The 25,025-nt window shown below is 38.9% G+C and overlaps 2 protein-coding genes and 1 pseudogene across 3 annotated transcripts in view; 2 read left to right on the forward strand and 1 right to left on the reverse strand.

Moving 5' to 3' along the window:
- Positions 1-18,520, forward strand: part of LOC144654862 (RNA-splicing ligase RtcB-like) — a 176,424-nt gene extending 157,904 nt beyond the window's left edge. Inside the window, exon 9 of the mRNA XM_078515095.1 lies at positions 18,506-18,520. The gene's annotated coding sequence lies outside the window, so the exon portion shown is untranslated. The remainder of the gene's footprint in view (positions 1-18,505) is intronic.
- Positions 1,386-13,953, forward strand: LOC144654889 (uncharacterized; annotated as a pseudogene). The gene is made up of 3 exons (XR_013571010.1): positions 1,386-1,433; positions 1,979-2,101; positions 12,491-13,953. The product of XR_013571010.1 is annotated as an uncharacterized LOC144654889 (transcript).
- Positions 15,925-17,975, reverse strand: LOC144654520 (uncharacterized). Its single transcript, XM_078514672.1, has 2 exons — positions 17,817-17,975; positions 15,925-16,381 (listed from the first exon to the last, which is right to left on the reverse strand). The coding sequence occupies exons 1-2, from the start codon at positions 17,890-17,892 to the stop codon at positions 16,128-16,130; spliced, it is 330 nt and encodes a 109-aa protein (XP_078370798.1). The 5' UTR covers positions 17,893-17,975; the 3' UTR covers positions 15,925-16,127.
- Positions 18,521-25,025: the final 6,505 nt, after the last annotated feature.

The following is a 25,025-nucleotide window of genomic DNA, read 5'->3' on the forward strand; positions in this document are numbered from 1 at the left end:
TCCCGCTATTACGGTCTGATCCCAAGGTAGGGTATTTCAAATTGTATTAGCTCAGGTGGCTCCGTAGTTATTCCGGTCGCACTTATCCAAGACAAACTTTGACATAACTTTTCGGCTTTGACGCGATGGCATAAAAAATTGGAAGAACTTCCTTTATCATTCATTTCATTTAACTGGGGAAAAATACCCCACTCTTGGAACAAAATCACATCCAGTTAAAAAGTTTTTGTTTGTATTAAACTCCTGGAATTGTTTATTATGACTTAATCGGCATTCTCTAACCAAGCCGCAATGCGAAGATTTTTACGTCTAACTTAAACTCTCTTAAACTTTTCTAAACTTGATGCTCGTTGACGAAATAGCCACGTGTCTGACTATCTGATAAAAGGCTATGTTGGCGGGAGTGCCTTTCCATACATTAAAGCTGTCAGTTATGCCTTTGATTGGAAGACACAAAGTGAGCACGGCAGCAACCCTCTTGCATAGAGCGTTAAATCTACCTAACACATCTGAAGGAAAAGAACGCGAACTTAATCATGTTTTATAACAAAACTTCTATTGTCTTTTCACATCGATAAACTAATTACAAAACACATTTCTCTTATTTGTATTTTATTGTTTTGCTGATGGAACTTGCCTCGGATCGCGATTCATGAGAATGAAATGTGAGTAAATACAGTTTATGGTCGGTCGGCATTGAGATATAGGCTTAATAGATCAATAAAAGTGATTCATATAGTTACCTCTTGACTTGCACTCTCTTTTAGAGTGAGCAGACAAGCATATGATATCTAATTTGCTTGAACTTTTACATTGCTCTGTGCATGTGGCGGTCAATTTTGTAGAAACCCTGTAGGCTTATTCACGGTACCTATTTACGACTATTCGTCACATTTGCGACTATTCAACGACGGTTCGTCACTATTCGCGACTGTTCGTCACTATTCGTCACCATTCGCGATTATTCGTCACTATTCTTCACTATTCGCGACTATTTGTCACTATTCGCGATTATTCGTCACTATTCTTCACTATATTCGAGACTATTTGTCACTATTCGCACTATTCGCGACTATTCGTCACTATTCGCGACTATTCGTCACTATTCGCGACTATTCGTCACTATTCGTCACTTTTCTCGACTATTCGTACTATTCGCACTATTCGCACTATTTGTATTATTCGCTATTCGCTATTCGGGTTTTCCAGACACCCCAGTAGTAGGAGTTATTCTCTGGAAGAGTATTTCGCTGAAATAATCATTTCTCATGGAACGTGACGAAGAATAAAGAATCTACAGTAAATCCCATAAGTGCTTTGCCCTCTGCCGGCCTTAAACGAAAATAAGTCCCGCCTGCGCGAATATAAAAAATGACAATTTCCACTAACTTTGAAATTTCCGACAATCCGAAGTCCAGGAGCTACTCAAGAAGGTAAGTATTCCTCTTTGCACGAAGTTTTGATTCTCAGAGTAATGACTCTAGATAGTCTCGTGCTTTATAAACAATATCTCTTCGATGACACTTTGAGCTAAGATGGTTTAACAAACACCATTTACCAGTGCTTTTTTTTTCTAAGAAGTAGTAGGAGTCAAATTCTGTTGTTTATGACAAACTAGCCTGAAGTGCATACTTAGCTGTAAAAAAAAAATTGGTGTGTGGTTTATTCGTCTTATTACAGAGTATTTTTAGGCAACATTATTGGACTTGGAATAGACGAAATGCATTTTTTGTTAATCATGTGTATGATTTCTTTCTCGTGATTGGTCAAACTCTCGTTAACTGCACAGAGTTGGCTTTTTGCTGAACCTTGCAAGAAGCGAAATTTGAAAAACATTTCAGAAACACATCACCTCTGAGTGTTGGGTTCGCCTGTATAAAACTGTTATGTCTAGCTAGGTATAGTATCGGTAATGGCCGCGGCAATTTTAATGCTGGATTGAAGACCCTAGGGATGATTTATCTTCGTTATCTATTAGAACTTCGCTCTACACTGAGTGCATGTTGTAGAAACAGCCAGGAAAGAAAAAGGAAGGCAAATTGGCACAGTAGGAAGTTCCCGACTGGTGCATTAGTCACGTGAAAGCCCATCATATTACAAGGTAGGCCTTACTTGTGACCATTACTAAAAGGATAATAAATCTCTGACTTATCTTAATGCCAGACATAGCTCTCTAGTTATGTGATACATATATTTTGTAAACAACTTGCCGTAGATTGTTTTTCAAGGGCAAGTGCTATTGTCCTAACAACCTACACTAAAAGCTAGCTTAACGCATTAACAATTTGGCGAAAAATTCAAAGCCGCAAGAAAAACAAGAAACCAGCTAAAGAAGCCACTAGATAAAGTTAATGTTTGGGTGATACATAAGCACAGTGAAAGTAAGGTAGATTTAAGACAGTGTATTCTACCGTCTTTCTCGTTTATGTTGGAAAGAATGAATCACATCTACAAAAAAGAAAAGGAAAAGAAACTAAACCTGTCGGATCAGTATTAACCTTCTTCTGTTGCTCATAACACTGGAGAGGCCCCCACTGAAGAAAGGTCATGCTTTACACGTTTGTACTTTACATACAGTCAACAATTAAGGCAACAACAAAAAGCGTTATTTGCATGACCATAAATATAGTATTGCAAAAGTATAAAACTTAACTAAAGCAAGACTGATAATAATCGTATTCATGTATAACAATGAAAAAAAAAATCAATTATGTTACGTCAGTTTGATTTGGTAGATTATTACGTAAAACTAAGCATGTCAAAATGAACTTCTTCAGTTGAATATTAACACAATAATTTGCAGACTTCATTAATTTTTTGGTGGCTTGTGAACTGTGAAGGAGGTTATTGTTTAATATACGGTAAGTGATACTCTATTTTCCTGTAAAATTCGTCCCTAAAAATTGAGTACTTTTAGTGCAATGGAAAGTAAATGAATTTCATCTTCAATCTGATTACATCCACAAGCGGGAAAGAGCCTATTAACCCTCGGAATTTGATCATATCTGCCAGTTTGAATCAATAGTTTGTGATAACCTATTCTAATTTTCACTTCTTTTTTCTTTTTCTTTAACTAACTTGTAAGGTGTAAATAACTAGAGAGCGTACAGTGGAACCCTGCCATACGACCACCCATTACCGCGTTACACTTCCACCCGTTAACACGTTACACGTCCACCCGTTATTACAACCACTTTTTGTGGCCCGAACAGAAGCCCACTCTGCCACTCATTTTGTTATCTCAAAATCCCGTTAATCCCATTCCGAACACCCAGTTATTACGACCTACGACCGCCTTTTGGAGTTCTTAGTCGCTATTTTTTTATGAGATCACCCCGTATAATATGACCAGTCAAAATGCCTGGCGAGACTGCTGAATGAAAACAGACGCAATCTGACAAACAATAACGATTGCCGGAATGTTGAACAATAGCTGTTATTGTAGTTGAGCCTGCGATAATATATTCTTTTGTTGAGAAGGTATGCGAACGAGGCGAAAGGGTCAACACATCGGTTAAAAAAATGCAAAATGACCCTTTCCCCTCTTTTATGCCCAAAACCCCGGGGACCAGGAGCCATTAGGCAAAGATTTTGTAGTTACTGATTAGCGTGTTCATTTGATATTAAACCCGGAAATACGCGTTACGGTCTTCAGCAGAAAGGATGCACAAACATGCAGGTGCATTCTCCGTTAAAGCCAGTGGAGGGAATGGAAAGCCTACCTTAAGGACCAGTTGTTAGCGGCTACTAATTTTGAGGGTCTGAATGGGGGGGGGGGGGGGGGGGTCCACATGTCGGTAGTCAGTTAAAATTTTATTACTTTGTCGGTTGTCAGTTATATTTTTCGCCGTTTGTCGCTAGTCGGGTATGAATTGGAGGGTCCTCATGTCGGTAGTCAGTTAAAATTTAATTATTTTGTCGTTTGTCGGTTATATTTTTCGCCCTTTGTCGGTAGTCGGTTAACCCCATTCAGACCCTCAATTTTGGCGATTTAGCGAGTTCGGCTAAAATCGATAAATTTAATACTCGCTAAAATTTGTCGCGGTCAAATTAAATACTTGTTAAATTGAAGGACCGCCCCTCTTACCCCAAAGGGAAACAAAATCAGCATTGTCGACTTACTGAAATTAAATTCTTTTAAAAATAGATGTCGGTAACTTCTTTCGGAATTCTGGCAATGCAAATGTTCGCTTGATTTCAAGTGAATTTGTTCTTTTACTGAACGTTTATATTTCCATCTTAGCATGTATGTTCATTAAAACTGGTTTACACAATATCACTAACTTTTTAATTTTTTTTGGAAAATCGCTAAATTAAATAGTCGCGAAATCTTGCTCTGAAAAAATCGCTAAAATTAGTAGCCGCTAAAAATAGTAACCTTAAGGTATCATCAGTGGTAAATCTGCCGAATCAAGATGTTTTGCATTTTCTAGAGGCAAATGCTTGTGAAAACTGCAAATGAACTCACAAAAATTATTTCTAGCTGTGCACAAAATGATTGGCTTGAGCAAAGGCGAATCCATTTGAAGTTCACAGCCTTGTTTTAAACCGTTTGAACTTTGCAATAATCGTGTAAAGTGTTGTGAACTAGTGTTGTGAATCTAGAAAACGGTTCTTCGAAACATTTAACTACAAGCCTTTTTCTTTGATATCAAATCAAGGAACATAAAGAAGTGTTTTATTCATTCCTCGGTTTTGTTTAGTGGCTTTGCATGTGCAACGAAGTGCAGTTTTAAGTTTGTTTATTATCTAAAAAAGGGTTGATTTTTAGCGGAATTAAAAATACATATAGTTGTAATGACATTTTTTAGTAAGGTGTAGCACAACAATTTGACTCTACACCGTTAATACGACCAAATTTTCGTGGCCGGCGGCGGTTCCACTGTGTATACTTTGTAAACAACTTGTTGTAGATTGATTTACAAGGGCAAGTGCTGTTGACTCAACAACCTATACTAAACGCATTAACAAATTGCCGAAAAATTCAAAGCCGCAAGAAAAACAAGTGACTAAACTAAACACGCGAGCGTTTGGGTGAAAGACAAGAATGTTTGTAGTAGATAAGCACAGTGAAAGTGAGGTAAAGACAGAAGTCAGTGTATTCCACTTTTTTCCTCATTAATGTTTGAAAGATTGCATCACACTTTCATAAAAGAAAAGAGTTTTTAAGTTATGTTTTGTTTTCATTCACTTTTCAATAACTCCCACTAAGGTCAAACTTCATGTCACGTGTTCATCACGTTTAGATGCAACCGACAGTAGACAGCTTTCCCTATAAGTTCTGTTTTCCGCGAATCTCAGTTAGGAATCCAGATAATAGATTGTGGACTGTCTTTTCTGAATAAATAGTCAAACAGCGAAGCTCCTTGAATTGCGCGAAAAAGACTACCCAGCGCAGGGACTGGTGCTAGGAATGCTTTTCTCGATCGCGAGACTCTCGTTGAAAGAGGGATTAGTTCAAGTATTTGGAATTCAGGCTGTTAATTTACAAAGGGTCACTGAGAAAATAAACAAGGTTTTGTGAGGGTGGGCGTAAATAGGCCTAGGGTCACCAGAGCCGATCACTTAGGTGGTCGTTGAATGCGAAAAGAGCTGCAATTGCCAGTATTTTAGGTTTATAATTGTCCGTTTCTGATACCATGTCACTTTTATAGCGGATTACTTCTCACTGTATCACTTAGTGTTCAAAATGTACACATTACATAGAAATGCTTTTCTTTTTTCTTCTCAAATCATCGTCAGGGGTTTTTATTATTTTCGGTGGGCGTACATTTTTATCCAAACTGAACTAGATGGTGAGCCGTTTAACAATAACATCCGTTTTATCTTAAACAATATTTTTAGATCACATAGTTGAACCCGTGCATCATAGATACATTTTACTTCGCCCCCTCAAATCACAGTTCTTGGTGATATAAATATCAACGATTACATGTGCTGATTTATGTTGTATAGCTGTATCCTGTTGTCTGCGGAGAAGGTAAGCAAACCTTATTTTTGTATCTTTTAAGTTATGGTTCGCTGTTGACTGAACAACCTATACTAAACATATTAACAAACTGGCGAAAAGTTCAAAACCGCAAGATTTATCTAGCCTGTACTGTTCAGTAATTGTAAGGTCTTTCCGTTAGATACAATCTTTGCGTTTGACTGACAAGTCCACAATTTCTATGAAAATCAACTGGTTTTCGTCGGCTTTTATGAATGAATTGGCATGATAACTTAACGGAAAAGAACATTTCTTTTGCATGACGGTGACAAATCATTTATGCGTCAACGTTTTCACAGAAGGTATCTGCGCCTCGTTGACTATTCGCTCATAGAAAACTCGGGCTCGTAGTCTAACTTGTTTTAGTAGAAACTCTTAAAGGACTGCAGCCAAAAAACCTACAATTTTACACGTACATATAAGCCAAAAATGAAGAAAAATTAATCTTTAATTCTATCAGCGATTAGTATAAATCTACTAGCGTTCTATCACAAAAAATAAAATGGCCGTTTTTATACTAGAGACGCGTTATCCGTCTAGACGAGTTTCGACAAAGATTTTGTTGCTCGTCTGGTTATGCGTCTCTAGTATAAAGACGGGCACAAGACGCGTTACGCGTCTAGACGAGCTTCCTTTCGTTATCCGGCTTTCAAGACGCATTTCGAAAAGTAGCTCGTCTAGACGGGTAACGCGTCTTGTGCCCGTCTTTATACTAGAGACGCATAACCAGACGAGCAACAAAATCTTTGTCGAAACTCGTCTAGACGGGTAACGGGTTTAGTATAAGAGGATTAAAAGGGGGTTTTTTTTTTTTTTTTTTGTTTTTGGATTAATACTAATAACAGTTAAATGCCAAGCTAGTTCACGTTATGTATGGCAGGAAATGGCTTTAATCATAGCATGTAATTGTCCCGTGTACTAGAACTTTGACTGAAGGGCAGAGAATGCCAAGCCTTTCCTATGTTCTGCTTTTCGCAATTTCTTATTTCATTTCAATTCCAGTCAGATTTAGTCTCAACGAACGGGCTGCGCACCCCTACAGCACCATTTTTGCAAAATCGTTTCCATTTCTTTTCCTTGCTCCTCTTCTTTTCGTTTTTCTCGGCTTTGTTATTTCCACTCCTTTCTACTGTATCCGTTCTTCCTTTATACCAAACAAGTTTTGACAAAAGACATTGGTAAACCCTGAAGCGATTGACTTTTCTCGATTAGCTCTGTCAGGATGCGACCCATAAGCAAAATGAATAGTTCTGTGAAAAGGTCAAACCTAGCTTTAACAGCTGCTTAACACCAAAATCTGCTGACTTTCAAATTTATGACGTCACAAGTGGTTTATTGACTGCTCTTCCAAATGTCGATAAAAGTCGACTTTAGCACTGAAAGAGTTAAATTACTTACAATGGGTATCCCGTTGATGAGTTTCCTCCAACCAAAGCCCAGACCTTTCCTTTTTTCGATTCTTTGTATTATTTTGTAGACCTTTCAGTACGGACCCTCTCTAATACGGACAACAGATAGAACTTTTAACCATTTAATTACGGAAAATCAGGCTATCAGGTGATGATAGTTTGTGTATATAGCTTGTGGTTACAAAAACAACGACGCTTTATACACCTTATATGTTTTTAATTGTCATTTATATAACTTTTTCAATGCAGCATTCCGTTGTAGATCATTTCGTTTTTAAACAGCCATGTAGCTGAAATGGAAAATGTTAATACTCTACTGATAGGCCGTGTCTCAGTGCTTTATATTGATCAATTTAGATGTAGTTATAACACGAGTGTAGGCCAGTTCTTATTTACTGATCATTTAAAACTGTCAGTAGAGTCATTCAAGTGACTTCATCTTGTTGACCTTCATAATACGAACACCACCCTAATACGGACACTTTGCTCTGTCCCTTCGGTGTCCGTATTAGAGAGGTTTAAAGGGATATGTCACGCAATTTTAAGCAATTCGGCCAACTGTTCATAGGATAGGATTAACTGAAATATCACAATAACGGCGTAATGCTGTAGAAGAACTTAAAAGAAACACAGAAAGGCCAAAAAGGGGCATGGATGGGCAAAATTCGAAAAGATTAAAACGGATTGCGTTCGGGTAATCTTGAAAAACGTCGGCCCGACTTTTTTCAAGTTTATCTCAATTTGTATATGCTTGAAAACCATCCTTGTTTGTTATGTGGCGCCAATAAAAGATTTTTGCTCTGCCAATTTAATGTTTAGAGCTCTTAATTAACGAAAATATATAGAATTACCTAAAATACCGTGACATAGGGCTCCCCTTTTACTCATGGCGTTCCATTTTAAATTCCCTCCGTTGATAAAAACGTTTTTATTAAACGTCGCGAAAGATATCAGTCTTAGTTACGTGCTAAAAACAATTTGTATTATATCAGAACAAAGTAGTACATTGCGTTAAAATAAGGGTCATCCGTTCTTTTCATTCAAGTTATTTTTTCCATGACAAGTCCAGTTATGTTTGGGCTCGTTGATTTCGGATTGCCAGTGTTCTTTTGATTCGAAAAATCGCTTCTTGATTGGTGAAGCCCACAGAACATTATGGATAGATTTAGTTCTCTTGCAGATCTGAGAAGATATATAACATCAGCTTACGGTACTAGATTAAGCTAGTGAATATATAAAACTTGTCAATAACGATTTCTTTAATCAGCAAGTTGTAGATTTTCATTTTTGACTTTGGCTAATGAAATATTTTGCTTCGAAATTTAACCAATTTCATTCTAACCAATTTAACCAACTTTAACCAATTTCAGACGAGTACGGGCGAATGGCACGCGAGTCTTTGATTGCGGAGATAACTTTTTTCGGGGTTATCAATGAAATGGTGGAAACAGGAAAGCCGAAAGTTGCCAATTCTGAAATCAAAATAGCCTTGCACGCGATCAAGATCTCAATGGTGACCCGTATTTACATGGCATCCATAGCTATTACATGTTTGACTAAATAAATTGTTCACAGTCAACTTGAGACTCGGCAAGGCGATGACCCTAACAGGAAAGCCTGCGAACAGGCCGGGGGAACACTGTGTGCGAGGGCACCCAGGGAGGGCGAAGTCGGAGAGAAAAAAAAATTGTTTATCCGACACGTTTGCTTCACTTTGCGTACGTGCATAAGGGGATCCATTGATTCTTTATTCACATACCTATAACTTTTGCTTGGAGTTAGTAAGGAAGTGGTATCATTAAACTTGTGAATATACTTTTTTCCGTTTCAGTTTGGCACGCCTTTTCTAGGCAGTGCCTAGGGCGAGGCAAAGTGAAATTTTTTGATATAACACACTGAACCATTAAATAAATAGGCCATTTCCTAGTACCGGTTCCTTTTTGGCTCCATTTTAAAATGAAGACTGGCGCAGAAACTCTCATTAGGTGCATAAGTTCATTTTATATAAACCAAACTCATTTTCAAACAAAGGGTTGGCCTGCAATACAGGCGCTTTTGATGGGCGAGTGTGAAGATCACTCAATTTCTCGGAAATAGATAATTATAACATAACTAAACAGAATAGTTTAAAGACTGCCAATAAAATAGATCATCTATTTGATTTTGTTCTGAATGTATCTAAACAGCCATGTTCGATTGTAAAACCGCTACTTTGGGAGTAGAACAAATTTAATAATGGATTGTTCACAGTTTAAACTTCCTGAGAACTCGGGCTATAGGCTCTGATGATCATGCATCTCTAAACAAGGAATAGCCTGCGAACAGGCTCACGTTTGGGGATACATGAGTGAGTGCATAGCGCCTAGGGAGTGGCGAAGTTAGCGAGCAAAACGAGCCGGAAAGGAGACGTGTGTGCCTACTCGCAGGCTAAGTTAGGGACATGAAAAAGGAGGTCACTGAATTTCTTCAAAGGAAGTGAATTTTGTTCAAAGTACCACTTGATAACGAAAACTGTTTTTACAAACTAGCCCCTCAGTACGAGTACTAGTGTGTTAGTTGTGATGACTTCAGTTGATGAACACGCTACTTATAATGCTTCACCTTTTTCCTAAATCACCGTAGGTACGCTTTACGTTTTTTTTCTTACCGTACTTTTATCAGTTAACACTGCAAGTTGTGAGCGGTTTCTTTGTTTTAACTAAATCATATTCCAAACAATAACATCCGTAACAGTCGGTCGGAAATCGAAACATCAACATCCGTAATACAGAGAGTCGGATCGAACAAACAGGCCCTCTTCAAAAACATCTTTGCGGCGTATGCTATGTATGACCCACGCGTTTACACTCCTTAAAATTGATTGTTCCTGGTAACATAAAAATGAGCGTTTTATAGGCATTTACTTTTAATCTTCAACTCGTTCAACTTGAAACTATTCCAAAGTCAAAAAGGTAAGCTCATTCTTACTTTGTCTCAGTTTAGTTATCGTCGCATCTTTCATGGAATGTTATGGATTCTACTAGATAAGGTCTAAATTGTTTCTTACACTTTTTTTTTTAAAAAAAAAGGACCGAAGCCTTAAGAACAGGTTAGAACTTCATGTTTTCTATTTATTGTGAAAATGACAACTACATTGTACATTTTTAATCGGTATGAATCGAATTGTAATCGGAACATGAATTGTTAACACCTGAGCGCGTTCGAGTGAAAATTTACGATTTGAACACGTTTCGGAGTGATGGTTGGTTAAAAACGATAAAAAAATCACACTGTAATATGAAATGGTCTAAAAATTATTAACGTTCAGTCTGATGAGCTCCCAAAATAAACGTTCTTCGTACAAAGAATGTGTTGTATGAATTCAGCAGCTTAGTACCAGCGAATATTAAGGAAAATGAAAAGTCATAAAAGTACACATGAAGACAAAAGGTAGCTTGTCATGAGAATGGTTTTGCCCACGAACTAACACGACTTCATATTGATTTAAGAGTGTCAACGAACAGGCTGGCTATTACTGCTGATAAAAACTAATCAGTTATTTACCGTTAAAATGACAATCTTTTTGCTGCGTAAGTTGCGTTAATAGGGTCTTAATAACTGTGATGATCTTCTTTACTTATTATTTACCATTTTTTGAAACAACGCTACTTACTTAGTATCGACACTTTTTCCTTCTATCAGTTCAGATGACAGTGCATCAATCAGTTAACTGCGACCGAGAACTAAATTAGCCTAAGGCTAATTTTACCTTTACATTTGGGCTCCGTTTGAGTCAAAAATTAATAAAGATACCCTAACACTAATAGGGAGAAAATACAAGCTTTTCCAAATTTGAAGCTCTTTCTAGTAAGCGATCAATCTAATTGTCATTGTGCTGTTAACTTTCAGTTGTTTGTTTACAACTATAGTCTTATAATCCCAAAAGAGTTCCCAGTTTCAATTTTAGAACGATGAACGATGATAAGCAAAAAATAAGGGCTTCGCTTTCAGTGACCTTAATTTGTAATGTTTCAGTGATGTAGTAAAACCTGCATGGTTTTCACTAGCGACGCACGCACAAGCACAAGCACTTGTACGCGTAAGGATAACAGCTATTATTTCACCGTGAATACGGCTTCGACGCAAACAAAAGCACAAACACATTGAATTTTGATGCTTGTGCTTGAACCTGTGTCCAAGCACAAGGGTCATTTCTTTTCCTGTTCGCGTGCTTGCGTTTGTGCTTTCGCTTGTGCTTGCGTCGCTAGTGAAAACCAGGCTTAAGAGTCAGAAATTCAAATTCTGTCACGGACGTGCCTCATTTTAACGGCTATCAATAAGTACAAAAGTTTCTCTTGCCGCGGTCTATTCCTGATAACCACTGCTGTACAACTGATAAGATTACTTTCGAGAAAGTAACTCTTAGTAGAAAGATTGTCTAGTTAACGGTGCACGTTTTAGTCGATATTTTAGCGGCTGAAACAAATATTGTAAAAAGTAGCATGTGTTTGCCACAAAACGGTTGTTGCGATTATATTTAGTGTAAGGGTGAAAGACTGACTGCTACGATGCCTGTGCTCAATACCTTGTTTCTGTAGTTAGATCAGTACATCGCGTCAATTTGCGGTGACGGCCTTGTCCCCTATACCTTTTTTTATTGACAATAGAGAAGGAAGTTAGACAAATCATGTCGTCCCCTATACCTTCTCATAATTGACTGTGTAAGGGACGTTATAAGAAACCAGATCTTTGTTTTTAAAAAAACAGTGGAGGGAGGGTATTTGATGTACGTGCGTATGCTCTTAATTAGCGGCAAGTAGGTAAAGTAAATAACAACAAAATAAATGACAGTCGAGTGACATTGACTTTAATGTTTGATCGTCCCGCAACCTACGTATCCAGTCTCTTTTTATTTAAAATACTACTCTTGATCAAATGATTTCTTAGGGGATTTTATTTGGCGGATGAATTTGATTTTACTCATAGTCGGATTAACGAACAAATTCCTCTCACTGACAGTCGGTAAAATGAGTGAGTTTATAACTGCAATTCTGCACAAAGAAGGTTTCAAATTATTGACTAACATGTGCTTGTAATTTATTCTGCTTATTAGTGCCACGTGGTCGTTGATCTGACATTGATATGGCTGCAACAACGCTGCAAGTTGGTGACCATACAGTTTCCAGAAATGGTATTCATTGTTCCAAATCGGACTGTGTGCTGTCGACATGTATCAACTCAAAGATTGGCAAAATCAAGAAGGACGCTGACGCAGCAAGAGCTCAGAAACGTAAGAGGTCCAGGGGTCAGGTGAACACTGCTGAGAGTGGAATGAGCAGTAGAGTCACCAAGGAACAACATACAGAGCTGTTCTGGGATGACATTGGTAGTATTCTGGAGCAGTACTGCCTTTGAAGACTTTAGGAATACTCAAACTGGGTCCCTCTACCAAGATATAGCTGCCATTCTAGATGGGCCGACTGCAGCTGATCCTTGCGAACAGGGTTCTGCAGCACCTCCAAGTTTTGGTCAGCACGGGATGCAGCTAGTTAGAAGTCAGCAACAGCCTTGGATGGAAGAGAAAAATCCGAGCTATCCTGTTGTCGAGAATTCATCTTGTCTTGTTCAAAGCACGAAAACCAGCCGTCAATTTTTATCAGCAAACCAACCAATGGTAACTGAACAAACTGGCTCAAGCCAATGTTTTAGGGCCGTACCTCAAAATTCACAAATTACAAACCCCATGTCCACTCCACCAATCGACATTTCTTCCGCTTATGACATTCGCTGCGACGCAACTCGCAACCGGCTTGGAAGAGAAACACGCTCGCTGGAAGGGCCTCCATTCACTTTAACTGATCATGAATACTCCAAAAGGAACACGCAGACATGCTTGAATAGCCATCAAGTGTATTCCACCCTTGGACAAAACGGGAATGCTTCTGATATAAGCAGAAACCCGCGGGGTAGATTTTCCACTACAGGAAGGTTGTTTGGAATTCTTTCTTTAATTTTTCAGGCTTTTGATGGTCCCCATACAGCAGAACTTGAAGAATGTTATACATCTGCGTTACAGAAAGCACTAACTGAGATTCAAGCTGCAAAAGGTTTATGTAAGTAATTAGTTGACTGGCAATCTGTGAAATGTGCTGTGCGAGAAGAACATTTGCGAAGACTAAGGGCGCTTTCCATTAGACAGGACTGGCATGCCGACCGGTGGTTTTGAATCAGTGTGAAATAGGCCTTTTTCACGAGATGTTCCCGCAAATCCACCATAACAGTGTATAATATTTATGCATTGACTGATTTGACAAGACAAATCTAACTAACAACGGAATTCTTTTCTCTAATGATCTGGACCGGCCCGCCATTCTGGCTAATGGAAAGCGCCCTAAGAATACAATAATTCGTCGCGGAATTCAAACAGCAGAACTGTAATTGTAATTAATATCTGATGTCGTTTACAGTGTCTAAACTAATAATATGCTAAAAATGCGAAGAAAGACGTGATAATGAATAAACATTAAGTATAGGAACAAAATCAAATGTAAAATGAATTGAGATGTATTAGAGCGGTTTTCACTTGAGTGTCGAAGGTAAATTGCGTTTGCTTTGGTTTTGCATTACTACGCTTAGTGATTCGCTTTAAAATCTCGCGCCACTTTCTCAGCCAATCAGGAGTAAAAACAAAACCAATCGTGACTCGCTCGCGCACATTTTCCCGCGCTTCGTGCTAACTACATGTATTTGCTTCGCGTTTTGATTGGTTCACTGGATTGTCTGTGTCCTTTGTGATTGGCCAGAGTAATTACTTTGGTTTTGGTTTTACGAAACTCAATTGAAAACTGATCTAATTGATAAAAGATAATTGCTTAATTGATACAGATACGTTATTGTTATTAAAGTTGGCATTGAGCCTTCGAAGAACCAAATCATTGAAACAAGTTTACGAAACTAGGGTTCATTAGTTTGTGAAACAAAGTTTCAAAGAGTCTGATCGAGACTGGTCATCATGAAGCTTTACGATTTTACGAGGACCAAATAGGAGAAGACACGAAAACGAGGACAAGAGAAGAAAAGAATAAATTAATTAATCAATTCCTTTTTATTAATTTGGATAATGTTAATAATAATAACTTTTCAGCAATCATCATAATTATCATTTTAATAATTACACCATCCTCCACCGAAGCGGACAATTGGAATGTAACGCATCGCCTCTCCCCTCCCTACTCCGGTTGTACTCTAAGTTCTATCAAACTGCATGCGACCTCATCGGGGATCACTAAAATGATTTTTACGCCAGGTTAAAAAACATCCTAAAATGCACAAACTAACATAATGAGAAAGAAAACCACAAGCAGTTTCCGTTTTCACCGGGCTGGCATGGCATTTTATTTACCGCGCCCTCCGATGAATGTGTTAGAATAAGCAACTTGAACACGAAATTTGAAATCGATTTCTAGTCTTTTGACAAACGTTTCCTATAGTTTACTGAATAAGAGCAAAAGATCACACTTTCTATAGGTTTACCGGCGCAATAAACCCACTTGTGATGTTGGAAGAACACGAGAAAAACTGTAGAAAAGCTTGTAAATCACAAAAGACGTCATGCAAGTGATTTACAAGCTTTTCGAGTGTTTTCCCAACTGATCCTGCGCGCGCCGGTACGAGTGATTCCACAACTGTGGAGGAGAAACTTTCTTCAAAGAGGTTCAATTTTCAATGTCTTGGCACAAAGACAGTGGTTGGATGCCATTTGGATTCTTTGCACATCCACCTGCCTCCCCCCCCCCCCCCGGAGGGGGGAAGCTCCGACGTGAAAAAGGGGCGGGGATGCTCGTCGTCTCGCTTAGGGGTGTAAATTCGGAATTTTTGGTTTGGGTGTTCCGGGAAAATGCCAATATATTTAGCCGTCAAGGTCTTGTTTAGGGTTGCACACGTAGCAATTTACAAATGTAAATTCTTTTTTTTTTTCGTGTTTTGGTATCATTTAGGGGTCAAAAAAGAAAGCTCGAGCCACGTCCAGAATGGTCTCTTTTAGGGGTCCTTTGAAAATTTCCGACGAACATCCCCGCACCTTTAATATGGAAGTCTACCCCTCTCCCCCCCCCCCGGGGGAGCACCTGCAACAACTGATCGGATTGCACATGACATGGGGGCGATGCAGAAAAACTGACAAAAACGTCACTCGCTTCAGTGGCATGCAGATGGCCGGACAAATCTTATAACGAAGTTGATTGAATTGTACGTGAAGTAGAGTGAGAGCTGAATGTTCATTTTTTAATAGTACTCGAGACTTAGAGAGTGCAAAAAATTTTCCCATCCCAGTTTCGAGATTTTTTCAGTCCCAGGGCATCAAATCCCATTCTCCCATCCAGAAAACAGAAAAAGCCCAAATTCCAGACCATTCTCTTCCTCAGGTCCCATGCAGTGAATTACTTTTCTTAATATTTAACTATCGTGCCCGTTAGCTACACTTTTGTCTTCTATCCAATCGACAATTTGCTTTTGTTCTATTTAATTTACTCGCACTGTTTGTTTTGTTTTGTTTTTTATTTTATTCAATCACACATTTTAACGGCATTTCACACTGATATGAGCTGGTTAAATAACATTTGCTGCGTAGGTAAACACGACACGAGCTAGACTGAAGAGGAAAAAAAGTTATGTTCTTTCAAAAGTGCAAAAAGTTACAGCAGTTTCAATATGCTTTGCTTTGTTGAGTCGGGCCAGTGTCTGTTCATCAGCTACAAAGTGTTGCATTTACAATCTCCCTTGACAAAAAATCCCGTTTTTGCGTTTTGAAGGTCGATGTTTTCATAATCCTCGGTCAGCTTGCATTTGATCGGGTTTTCATCATGACGTGTACAACTTTCATCTCCAGTGCAAAGCAGCATGGGACAGCCACACCCCATATTATCAGTACACTGGTAAACTTTCCTGTTGAGCCGAATGGACTCTGGCTCGTCCCAGGCTCTCTCATTCGGATCTTCCCATAAACCTGTAATAAAAATAACAAATGTTTCTTGAGTCAAGGGCAACAAATTCAGCTAACTTTTTTGGCGGGCGTCACAGAGCGGGATCGGGACGTTTAGGGGAAAATCCAAGGAGCAGGAAAAGCAAGCACCTTACATACCGTTAAATTCCGAAAGAAAGCCCTGAGATTATACAGTAAAAACCCTCGAGTAAACACCTAGTTTTTTTAGCCTAAGCAGAATAAACTCTCGAGTAAAAACCTAGTTTTTTCCGAAAGAAAGCCCTGAGCTTAACAGTAAAAACCCTCGAGTAAAAACTAGTTTTTTAGCCTAAGCAGGTTCTTACATAAATGGTAGTTAACACAAATTTAGGCTTTTTCGGTTCTTAATAGATTCTTATTTCTCGAGGAAAATTAACATAATTGCTGGTAGAATTTTAAGTGATATTCGTCCTATTATTTGTATAAAATTCACATACCACCAAGTGTTTATGTAAAATTGGAGCACAAATCGTTAGAACATAACATTGTATGCATGTGCAGTAAAGCCTATGTCCAAACTTATTTTCCGGCAAAAGTAAACATTTTCAATCAAGTTTAGAAAATAAGAACTAAATAGTCTAAATAGGTTCTTATAAAAATGGGGTCTAATTTGCAAATTTTACCCTTACAGGTTCTCAGTTGTTAGGTTCTTACTCGCGGGTTTTTACTGTATTTATTCTGTTTGTTTGAAATTATTATGCTGCACAGAGATTCGATACACCACAAAACAACAAAAACTCCGCCCTCGGCGTCATGGTTTAATCCCTTCAGTGACTGACCTCAAATGAAGCGGCAACCTCAATATTTAGTTATTGATAAGTCGTATTGCATAGTTTAGAAAAAACCCCGTGTACTTTCCTCGCAGAAATTAATGTTAAGACATTTAATAAACAGGTATTACTCATCTGTAGCGCGCCAATTTTTATATGAACGGCATTTGTCATAAAACTGAATTAATCAGTAATTTGCATATACATTGGAGTCCGTTAAATTGAACTGCCATAAAACCAGTTCATCGGTTAAAAGAAAAAAAAAAGAATTACAGTGAAATGCCTGTTTAACTAGCTCCCCGCTCAATTCCAAGAAAAATTTGGCTCGATTACATAGACATAGCAAATCCGGTGTTTGTGTTACGCTACATGAGTCAATGTTGTAACGTGTAAAGTGGCCAAAAATGTGGTTCAAATTATCCGGTTGTTAAAACTGGGCCTGCTAGGGCACACCAGTTTGAAAATGAAAACAATAATAACTTTCTTAAAACGTCTTTCTTTTTAATTGTCATAGTTGCACATATGAGGAGTTTGAGGAGCCTTTCAAAACCGGTTTCAGATGTTCGGCAAACAATGTTTGCACTCTACAAGCGCGGTTTCTGTTAAACGCTGCTCGAATTTACTTTACTTATGTGCACAGCTATACATACCTTCCAGATAGCTCCGTTGGAAGCCCAACGAGAAAGAAAATGTTCCCAGGACGATGAATGCAAGTACAGTCTTCATGTTTCTCTAGCTAGCTTCTCAGTACAGTGTCAGTTGTATTCCCTGCCAACGCTAAAGCAATTTGTTTGAAAGACAATCAATGCCGTTGGTTTTGAAACCGAAATCTTTTGAATAAATGCAAATTGGGTGTCACGCGTTATTGCGTGCCAGGGCATTAGGGCGTGCAGTAAAATCCCAGTGCTTTTTAACTGCTAAAGGCGTACGGTCTTAACAGTATTAAAGGCAGCTACTGAGACAGAAAGACCAGAACTCCTTTCAACCATCAGCTTTTCGAGACAGTAGAATCTTTTCTTTAAAGAATTGTTCCAAACATAAGCACGAAAATGTCGTTATGTAGATTAAATATGGACTCAAGTTTCGAACAAAAGTTAACCCAACAAAAGCAATTATCTCTCGGAAAAAAGCGCGAAAAAGACCTCTTAAGGTTCGTATGTAAATTGCCCATTTCAGCATACGAGACGTTCTCTAGGGAATTTTTCTAACAATTCTATGGGCCTGTTTATATGGAGGAGAGTTGTCCCTGGTAGGAGGGTTACCCTCCATACCGTGCCACCCCGGGCGAGAGAGCTTTTCATACGTTTCTTTATAAATAGCTGCGAACTGTTTATATGAGAAATTGCAAAGTTGGCTCGGGGGGCAGAGTGACCCTGGGTGGAGGGTCACTCGCTTTGAAGGTAGGATGACCCTGGGGAGCGAGCCAACTTTTTCCATATAAACAGTTTGGTTATTTTCGCCTTGCCTACCAGGGACAAGTTGACACATACAGAGCATGCAGAAACGCTGCAGTCGACCAAAACAAAATTGCAGATACATTGAAATCGAAGTCGGCGGTAAATTTGTCTAAAAAATGGTCGTGGTCGATGTTTCAGCGTTCCTTATTTAAAAAAGGCAGACATAATAGATGTTTCAAAACAACTCTCGCCAGTCTTTTGAACCGAGAGGGCCAAGTTTTGGCTCGGTCAACAGGCCAACTTTTTCATATAAACGCTCGGCAAAAGATAGCTCGGGGGAGAGGGTAGCCCTCCTACCAGGGACAACACTCCTCCATATAAACAGGCCCTATGTGAAATGTTTGGATTTGAAAGAAATAATTCACGTGGTTTAATTTGAAATGGGATAACAAAAAACGAAGCTAAAGATTGCTATTAAAGTCAGCTTATTCAAGTTATTTGATCTACCAATATAACATTGTACGATTCTTGGAAAAGCTATAAGATGTATTGTCAAGGTTAGTGGTTTAAGTAATATTGTTTTTTGGGTCTCCAAGTAAACAAGACGAAAACAAGAGGCGACGCCGACGGCTTTTATTGTTTTCGATTGTTTCAATGAAACGCGATTCTCAAGAGTTTTGGAACTATTCTCCTTCAACAAAGAAAATTGCATTAGTATTGTCCGAGTCCAGCAAGTCATTTGGACTCTGATCATGACTTGTTATCAATTGGCGCCAAATTGTTCAACTGAGGGCCTGTTCATATGGAGGAGAGTTATCCCTGGTAAGAGGGTTACCTTCTTCCCCGAGCCATCTTTTGCCAAGCGTTTAGATGAGAAAGTTGTCCCTGTTGACCGAGACAAAATCTGGCCCTCTCGGTTCAAAAGACTGGCGAGAGTTGTTTTGAAACATCGATTATGACTGCTTTTTCTAAAATCAGGAACGCTGAATCGTCGACCAAGACCATTTTTTTGGAAAATTTACTGTCGTTTTCGATTTCAATTTATCTGCAATTTTGTTTTTGCTGATTTTAGCGTTTGCGCATGCTCCGTATCTGTCAACTTGTCCCTGGTAGGCGAGGCGAAAATAACCAAACTGTTTATATGGAGAAAAGTTGGCTCGCTCCCCAGGATCACCCTACAGTTCAAAGCGAGTGACCCTCCACCCAGGGCCACCCTACCCCCGAGCCAACTTTGCTATTTCTCATGTAAACGATTCGCAGTTATTTATAAAGAAACCTTTGAAAAGCTCCCTCGCCCGGGGTGGCTCGGTTTGGAGGGTAACCCTCTCTACCAGAGACAACTCTCCTCCATATAAACAGGCCCTACATTTCTTTCGTATGATTTGAGTGTCAAGAAACAAACCACGCTTCAGTTTATAGTTAATGTCAGGTAAAGTGAATGGTTTTTCCTTGTCTCATACATTATCACAGGGTAATTATATTCATAATCTGTAACAAATTAAAGGGAAATAAAAATCAAACCTGGTTTGAAAAACTTTAAACCAAAGATAAATTTAAACCACAACATAATTCCTTCCGTACATTTTTTTTTACATAAATTGTATTTTTACTGAGACGAAGGGCCACATGGTCAGGTGTTCAGTGTAAACCACAATTTCTCGAACCTCCCGAACTTAAAAAGTCATTTCTCTTTGATTTGCTTCACTTCGTTGAACACTGCAGTTTTACTTCCGATTTCTCGAACTCCTGCTCTCTTCCTTTTCAAGAAATCTCACTGTTCTTTTGTGTGGATTATCTTTCTAGCAATTCAAATGGCTTTGCTTTTAATTTCGGGGAAGAAATCTGCCCCTTTTAATTTAGGCGTTGTTAGACCATACCCGTATTATCGGTATTGGACTGGAACTAGCTTGCAATGGAGGCTAATGCGGGTAATCTTTTCAAATGCAAATGACATGAAACTCTTTTTAATGATATTCCCTGGCATCAGCTTCCATTGCGAGCTAGTTCCAGTCCAATACCGAGAATACTAATATGGTCTATTGCTAATGCCTGGATATTTGCTTCTCTTCGATAACAATCGATCGATTGTCATCGACTGTAATCGATTCTAACATCGATTGTCGATATAATCATTAATATATCAAAATTCTCGAATCTGATTAGATCTTAGTACACCAAATTTTTTACCAAATTGGAGCACGAGCTGCTAAGTGTTCAATGACAAAGAGGCCAGAAACGCAGGAGCTCGATTTGTATCGCTACAGACAGAATTGGAATCCACTAAGTTCCAGTTACCATTACTTATCGATTCGTTATTTTCCGAGAAATTGAAAGTCAACTCTGAGAAAGCAGTCTGCAGCTACTGAGCGGGTAATTCACACCAACTTTCATCGAGTTTTCCAAAGTCAACTTCTGAAAGTTGGTTACGGCTGAAATGTTCTAGGATATAGCTCGAGAAGACACGGGAACAAGCTTATACTTATTTTTACTGGCTGTTTTCGCGTAAGCATTAATTAATCATTTTTCCGGCTCTTGAGCCCGTGTCTTCGAGCATCACTTATGCTCTATGCCGGATGTGGGAGAATATTGTGTTCTGCTTTTCCTCCCACATTCGGAGAAAACAAATGGAAAAAGAGCATGCATAAATTTGTTTGGGAATAAGACCTTTCTCGTTTTGCTACAGAAACTAAATGAAGGAATTACTTAAGGGAGCTACGTCACGGGAGGACGCACCTTTGCAAAAAAGGCCATTTCTGTGAGAGGGGGGGGGGGGGGGTTGGCGGCCGGGAGTCTTTCAAAAACGATTATTTTATTCCTTTCATTCGAAAGCAATTTTGTAAATCCAAAAAATGAATGACCGTATAAAATATCAACCTATTTACTGAGGGACTACGAGGGCAAACTAGCTCTTCTACCGCCCCGCACAAACGTTCTAAACAACGGCTTCGCAATTCAGCTATAGTGTTGTGGTGATGTGGAACAGTTTACCAGGCAAACACAAACTCTCACTAGCTTTAAATCGGGTTGCAGCGGCTTCTTTTCTGTATGTGATTAATATTTTCATAAATTAAACACCCGGCATTCATGGAAAGCAGGTAATATTTTTCTGCCGATGTTAGGCTGAAAGTATTCTTGTGAATAATTGGATTATTGCGTGTGACATTTCCGTTTGTCAGCTGTAAACCATACATATGTATCACATGTACCGTTCATCGAAATGTTATTAGCATCGAACATTTGGCTAGTTCTGTTTGTTTTTTTGTTCATTTCATTGGCTAGTTTTCCCGTTTAGAGAAAGGACAAATTTTATACGGTTTAGTTAAAAACTTATAATTGTATTGTATTTACAAATTTTTAACTCACAAAATTACAATCTTTTCAAAATTAATCTCGCCTCTGGTTTATTCTTAAAATATTCTTAAAATTTCGCAAATTTCAGCCTCGATATTCATATAAAAAAATTTCTTGTATAAAAAGAGTGTAATTTATATATTTAATATAAGGCCTGATGTCTTTTCCAAGATTAAAAAAGACACTTGAACACTTGAACTTGAACTTGAAATAAATGTCTTGACATGGCCACTCGAACGTAACGTTTGTAACAGGAAGTTTTTACTGAAAGCGCCCACATCGCTCGTTTCAGCTAGCGGAGTCCCCCAAAAACTCTTCTAGAAAGCACGAGTGAAGTCAAAAGTAATTATTCAGTACGCTTGGCAGCGTTTGGTTGAAGTCGTTGATACGTCCAGAATATTTTACTGAGGCACCATAAAACTGGCGGATTTGCAGGCATTGGCAGCGTGAAGGCCCGGTGTACATAAAGGTGAGGTACCGAAAATTTAGTTTTAGCATCTGTATTGAACAAAAAACGGCTGATTTTGGCAGTACCGTAATAACCGAAGGAGACAAAGCAGCGTTTTCATGCATGATTCACCCAGTAGCTACACACGGCATTCACTGCCAAGACCTCGACTGCGTGTTGCCAGCATGTGTGAACTTGAAACTTGGTAAGATGAAGAATGACATCGCAAACAGGACGATGAGATGCGGCGGCCGTGGAAGGCGGTCCAAGTTAAGTCGCGAGGCTAGAACGAAAGCTACCTGGTTCCAAAAGGAAGATTTCCAAAGCTTTCTGCAAGATGACACTGTAAGAACTCCAGGCTACACCAATCATCAGGGGATGAGTGATATCTTCTTGAAAGAAAATGGTTTGAACGTTTTGGATACACAACAACATCCTGGCAATCAACTTCAATCTCATAAACCTCAGCCTTTTCATACTTCGGAGAGAGTAACAAATCAGTGCTTCCAAGAGTTCCTTAATACACGTACCCCATTTTCTGGAACGAAAAATGATGCTAGGCAACGGGAAAGGGAGGCTGAACAAATATTCTCAGAAAATTGCCAGGTCACTAACAACCTACACGTCACAAATAGCAGCAATGAATACGAACCAACTGAGATACATAACGCACAGAACGCATTTCATGACAGCAATAGTGAGGAGCTCGAAATTGAAACAATTCCATTCGGAAGAGATTCCTCTTCCGTTTGATGACTTTACTTCACTGGAGTCTTACATTTTTGTTCAGAATCATCACAGTGCCGATGAGGAAACTTCCTCAAAAAAGAGCCTACCAGAGTCTATCTCATGTAAAAAAATTGAAAACACCTCTAATGTCAACAGTAAACCACAAAGCGACGGAGAACCATCCAACAAGCTGTTTGAAATACTTTCTCACTTGTTTCAGGCCTTTGCAGGTCCTATGTCAGCAGAGATGGAGCAGCGTTATGTTCGTGTGCTAGAGAAAGCTTACACAGAAATTCGATCTGCGCAGACATTTCATCACTGGTGCAAGAATCCCGAGTAAAAAACTGCGAAACATGATGTAATTGTCACGTGATGTGACGTCACCATCCCACGTGACGTATACCAAAAAAAAAGTGGGTTGAGAATCAGTTCAGGAGGCAAGTCTTAGATCACATTTCGAATATATAGGAAGAATGATAAGCCGTCAAAAAAGATTTAACTTGTCAATGTTTAATTGATTGATTGATTGGTTCGTTCGTTCGTTCGTTCGTTAATTTATGAGTAGCGTAAGTTGTTGAACACGTGAAAGCTAGCTTACCGTATTTACTCGAATAAGCGCCGCGGCGCTTATTAAATTTTTCGCCTCTCCAGTGCGGCGCTTATTCGAGGGCGGCGCTTATTTGAGGGCGGCGCTTATTTAAAATTTGGACGCCACAAAGAATCTAATATTTTGCAGTTATCGAAAATAGCGTCTTTTGAGTTTCAGTATTAGTCTCTAATACTGAAACTCAAAAGAAACAATCACTTTGAACCACAAAACATCGCTTTTTTTGGAAAGAAATCTCCAAGTTTGTTTAAAAGTTGCTTTGTACTGAATTTCTCGCCACATCGGGACTGCGGCGGTTATTCGGGGGCGGCGCTTATTGACTTTTTTGTCCCATATGCGGCGCTTATTCGAGGGCGGCGCTTATTCGAGTAAATACGGTAATTCTAAACGCCTGATCCGGCGGCCCGTTAAAAAATAGCTATACTTTTGTCTAGTTCCCAAACGAGCTTGTTGTATGTTTCTTCTATTTAATTCAGTTGACTCGCACTATTTGCTCTGGGTTTCTCTTTTATTTATTTTAATCACACAATTTTACAGCATGTAACTCTGATCTAAACAGGTCAAAAAAAAAAATTCCTGCGTAGTAAACGTCTTTGAAACAGGGTACGAGATTATAAATAAAAACGTCGCGTGTTCTTATAAAACTTACAACAGAAGAATAATTAACAAGTTTTCTTTCAATTTTAAATCATTTCATTATCATGACTTTCCGGTCAGTCGTCCGTTCTTCGGCTACAAAGGGTTGCATTTACAATCTCCGGATCCCTTCAAAAATATTGCCTTTTTTGCTTTTTGAAGGTGTGATTTTTTTTTCGTAAGGCTTTGTCAGCTGGCATTTGATGCGGTTTTCATCATGGCGTTCACAGGTTTTCTCTCCAGTGCAAAGCAGCATCGAGAGTCAGCATCAGACAGCCACATGCCATGCCATCAGTACACTCGTACTGATGGCATGGCATGTGTATCCGAGAGGGTTTTTTTCTATCTCTACCATGTCTATGAGGGATTCCATAACTGTGAGCACCAAATCGAAGCGAAAGCGCAAAAAGAGAGCCAAGGAGAAACCCTATGGTTGTTTAAAGAGACATATCTGATTTCCAAAATCTTAGCACAAAGACACTGACCAGACGCCATTTGGATTCTTTGCCCACGGCATGCACCTGACGTTATGCAGGAAAGCTAACAAACTCACTCGCTTTAGTGGCATGCCGATGGCTCTGGCAGGCTTTATAACGAAGTGGATTGAATTGTACGTGGAACAGAGAAAGAGCTGAGATAAACCTCGAGACTCATAAGACAATGCTATAAAAATGACTCCCATTCCCAGTTT

The sequence above is a fragment of the Oculina patagonica genome, chromosome 5 (assembly GCF_052425735.1).
Source record: "Oculina patagonica isolate OP01 chromosome 5, crgOcupat, whole genome shotgun sequence".
NCBI classification, from domain to species: Eukaryota; Metazoa; Cnidaria; class Anthozoa; order Scleractinia; family Oculinidae; genus Oculina; species Oculina patagonica.

Coding starts and splice junctions, on each gene's coding strand:
- LOC144654520 (XM_078514672.1), bottom strand. CDS start 17,892: ATGAAGACTGTACTTGCATTCATCGTCCTGGGAACATTTTCTTTCTCG. Junction 16,382..17,816: donor CCAACGGAGCTATCTGGAAG/GTATGTATAGCT, acceptor TTTTTATTACAG/GTTTATGGGAAGATCCGAAT.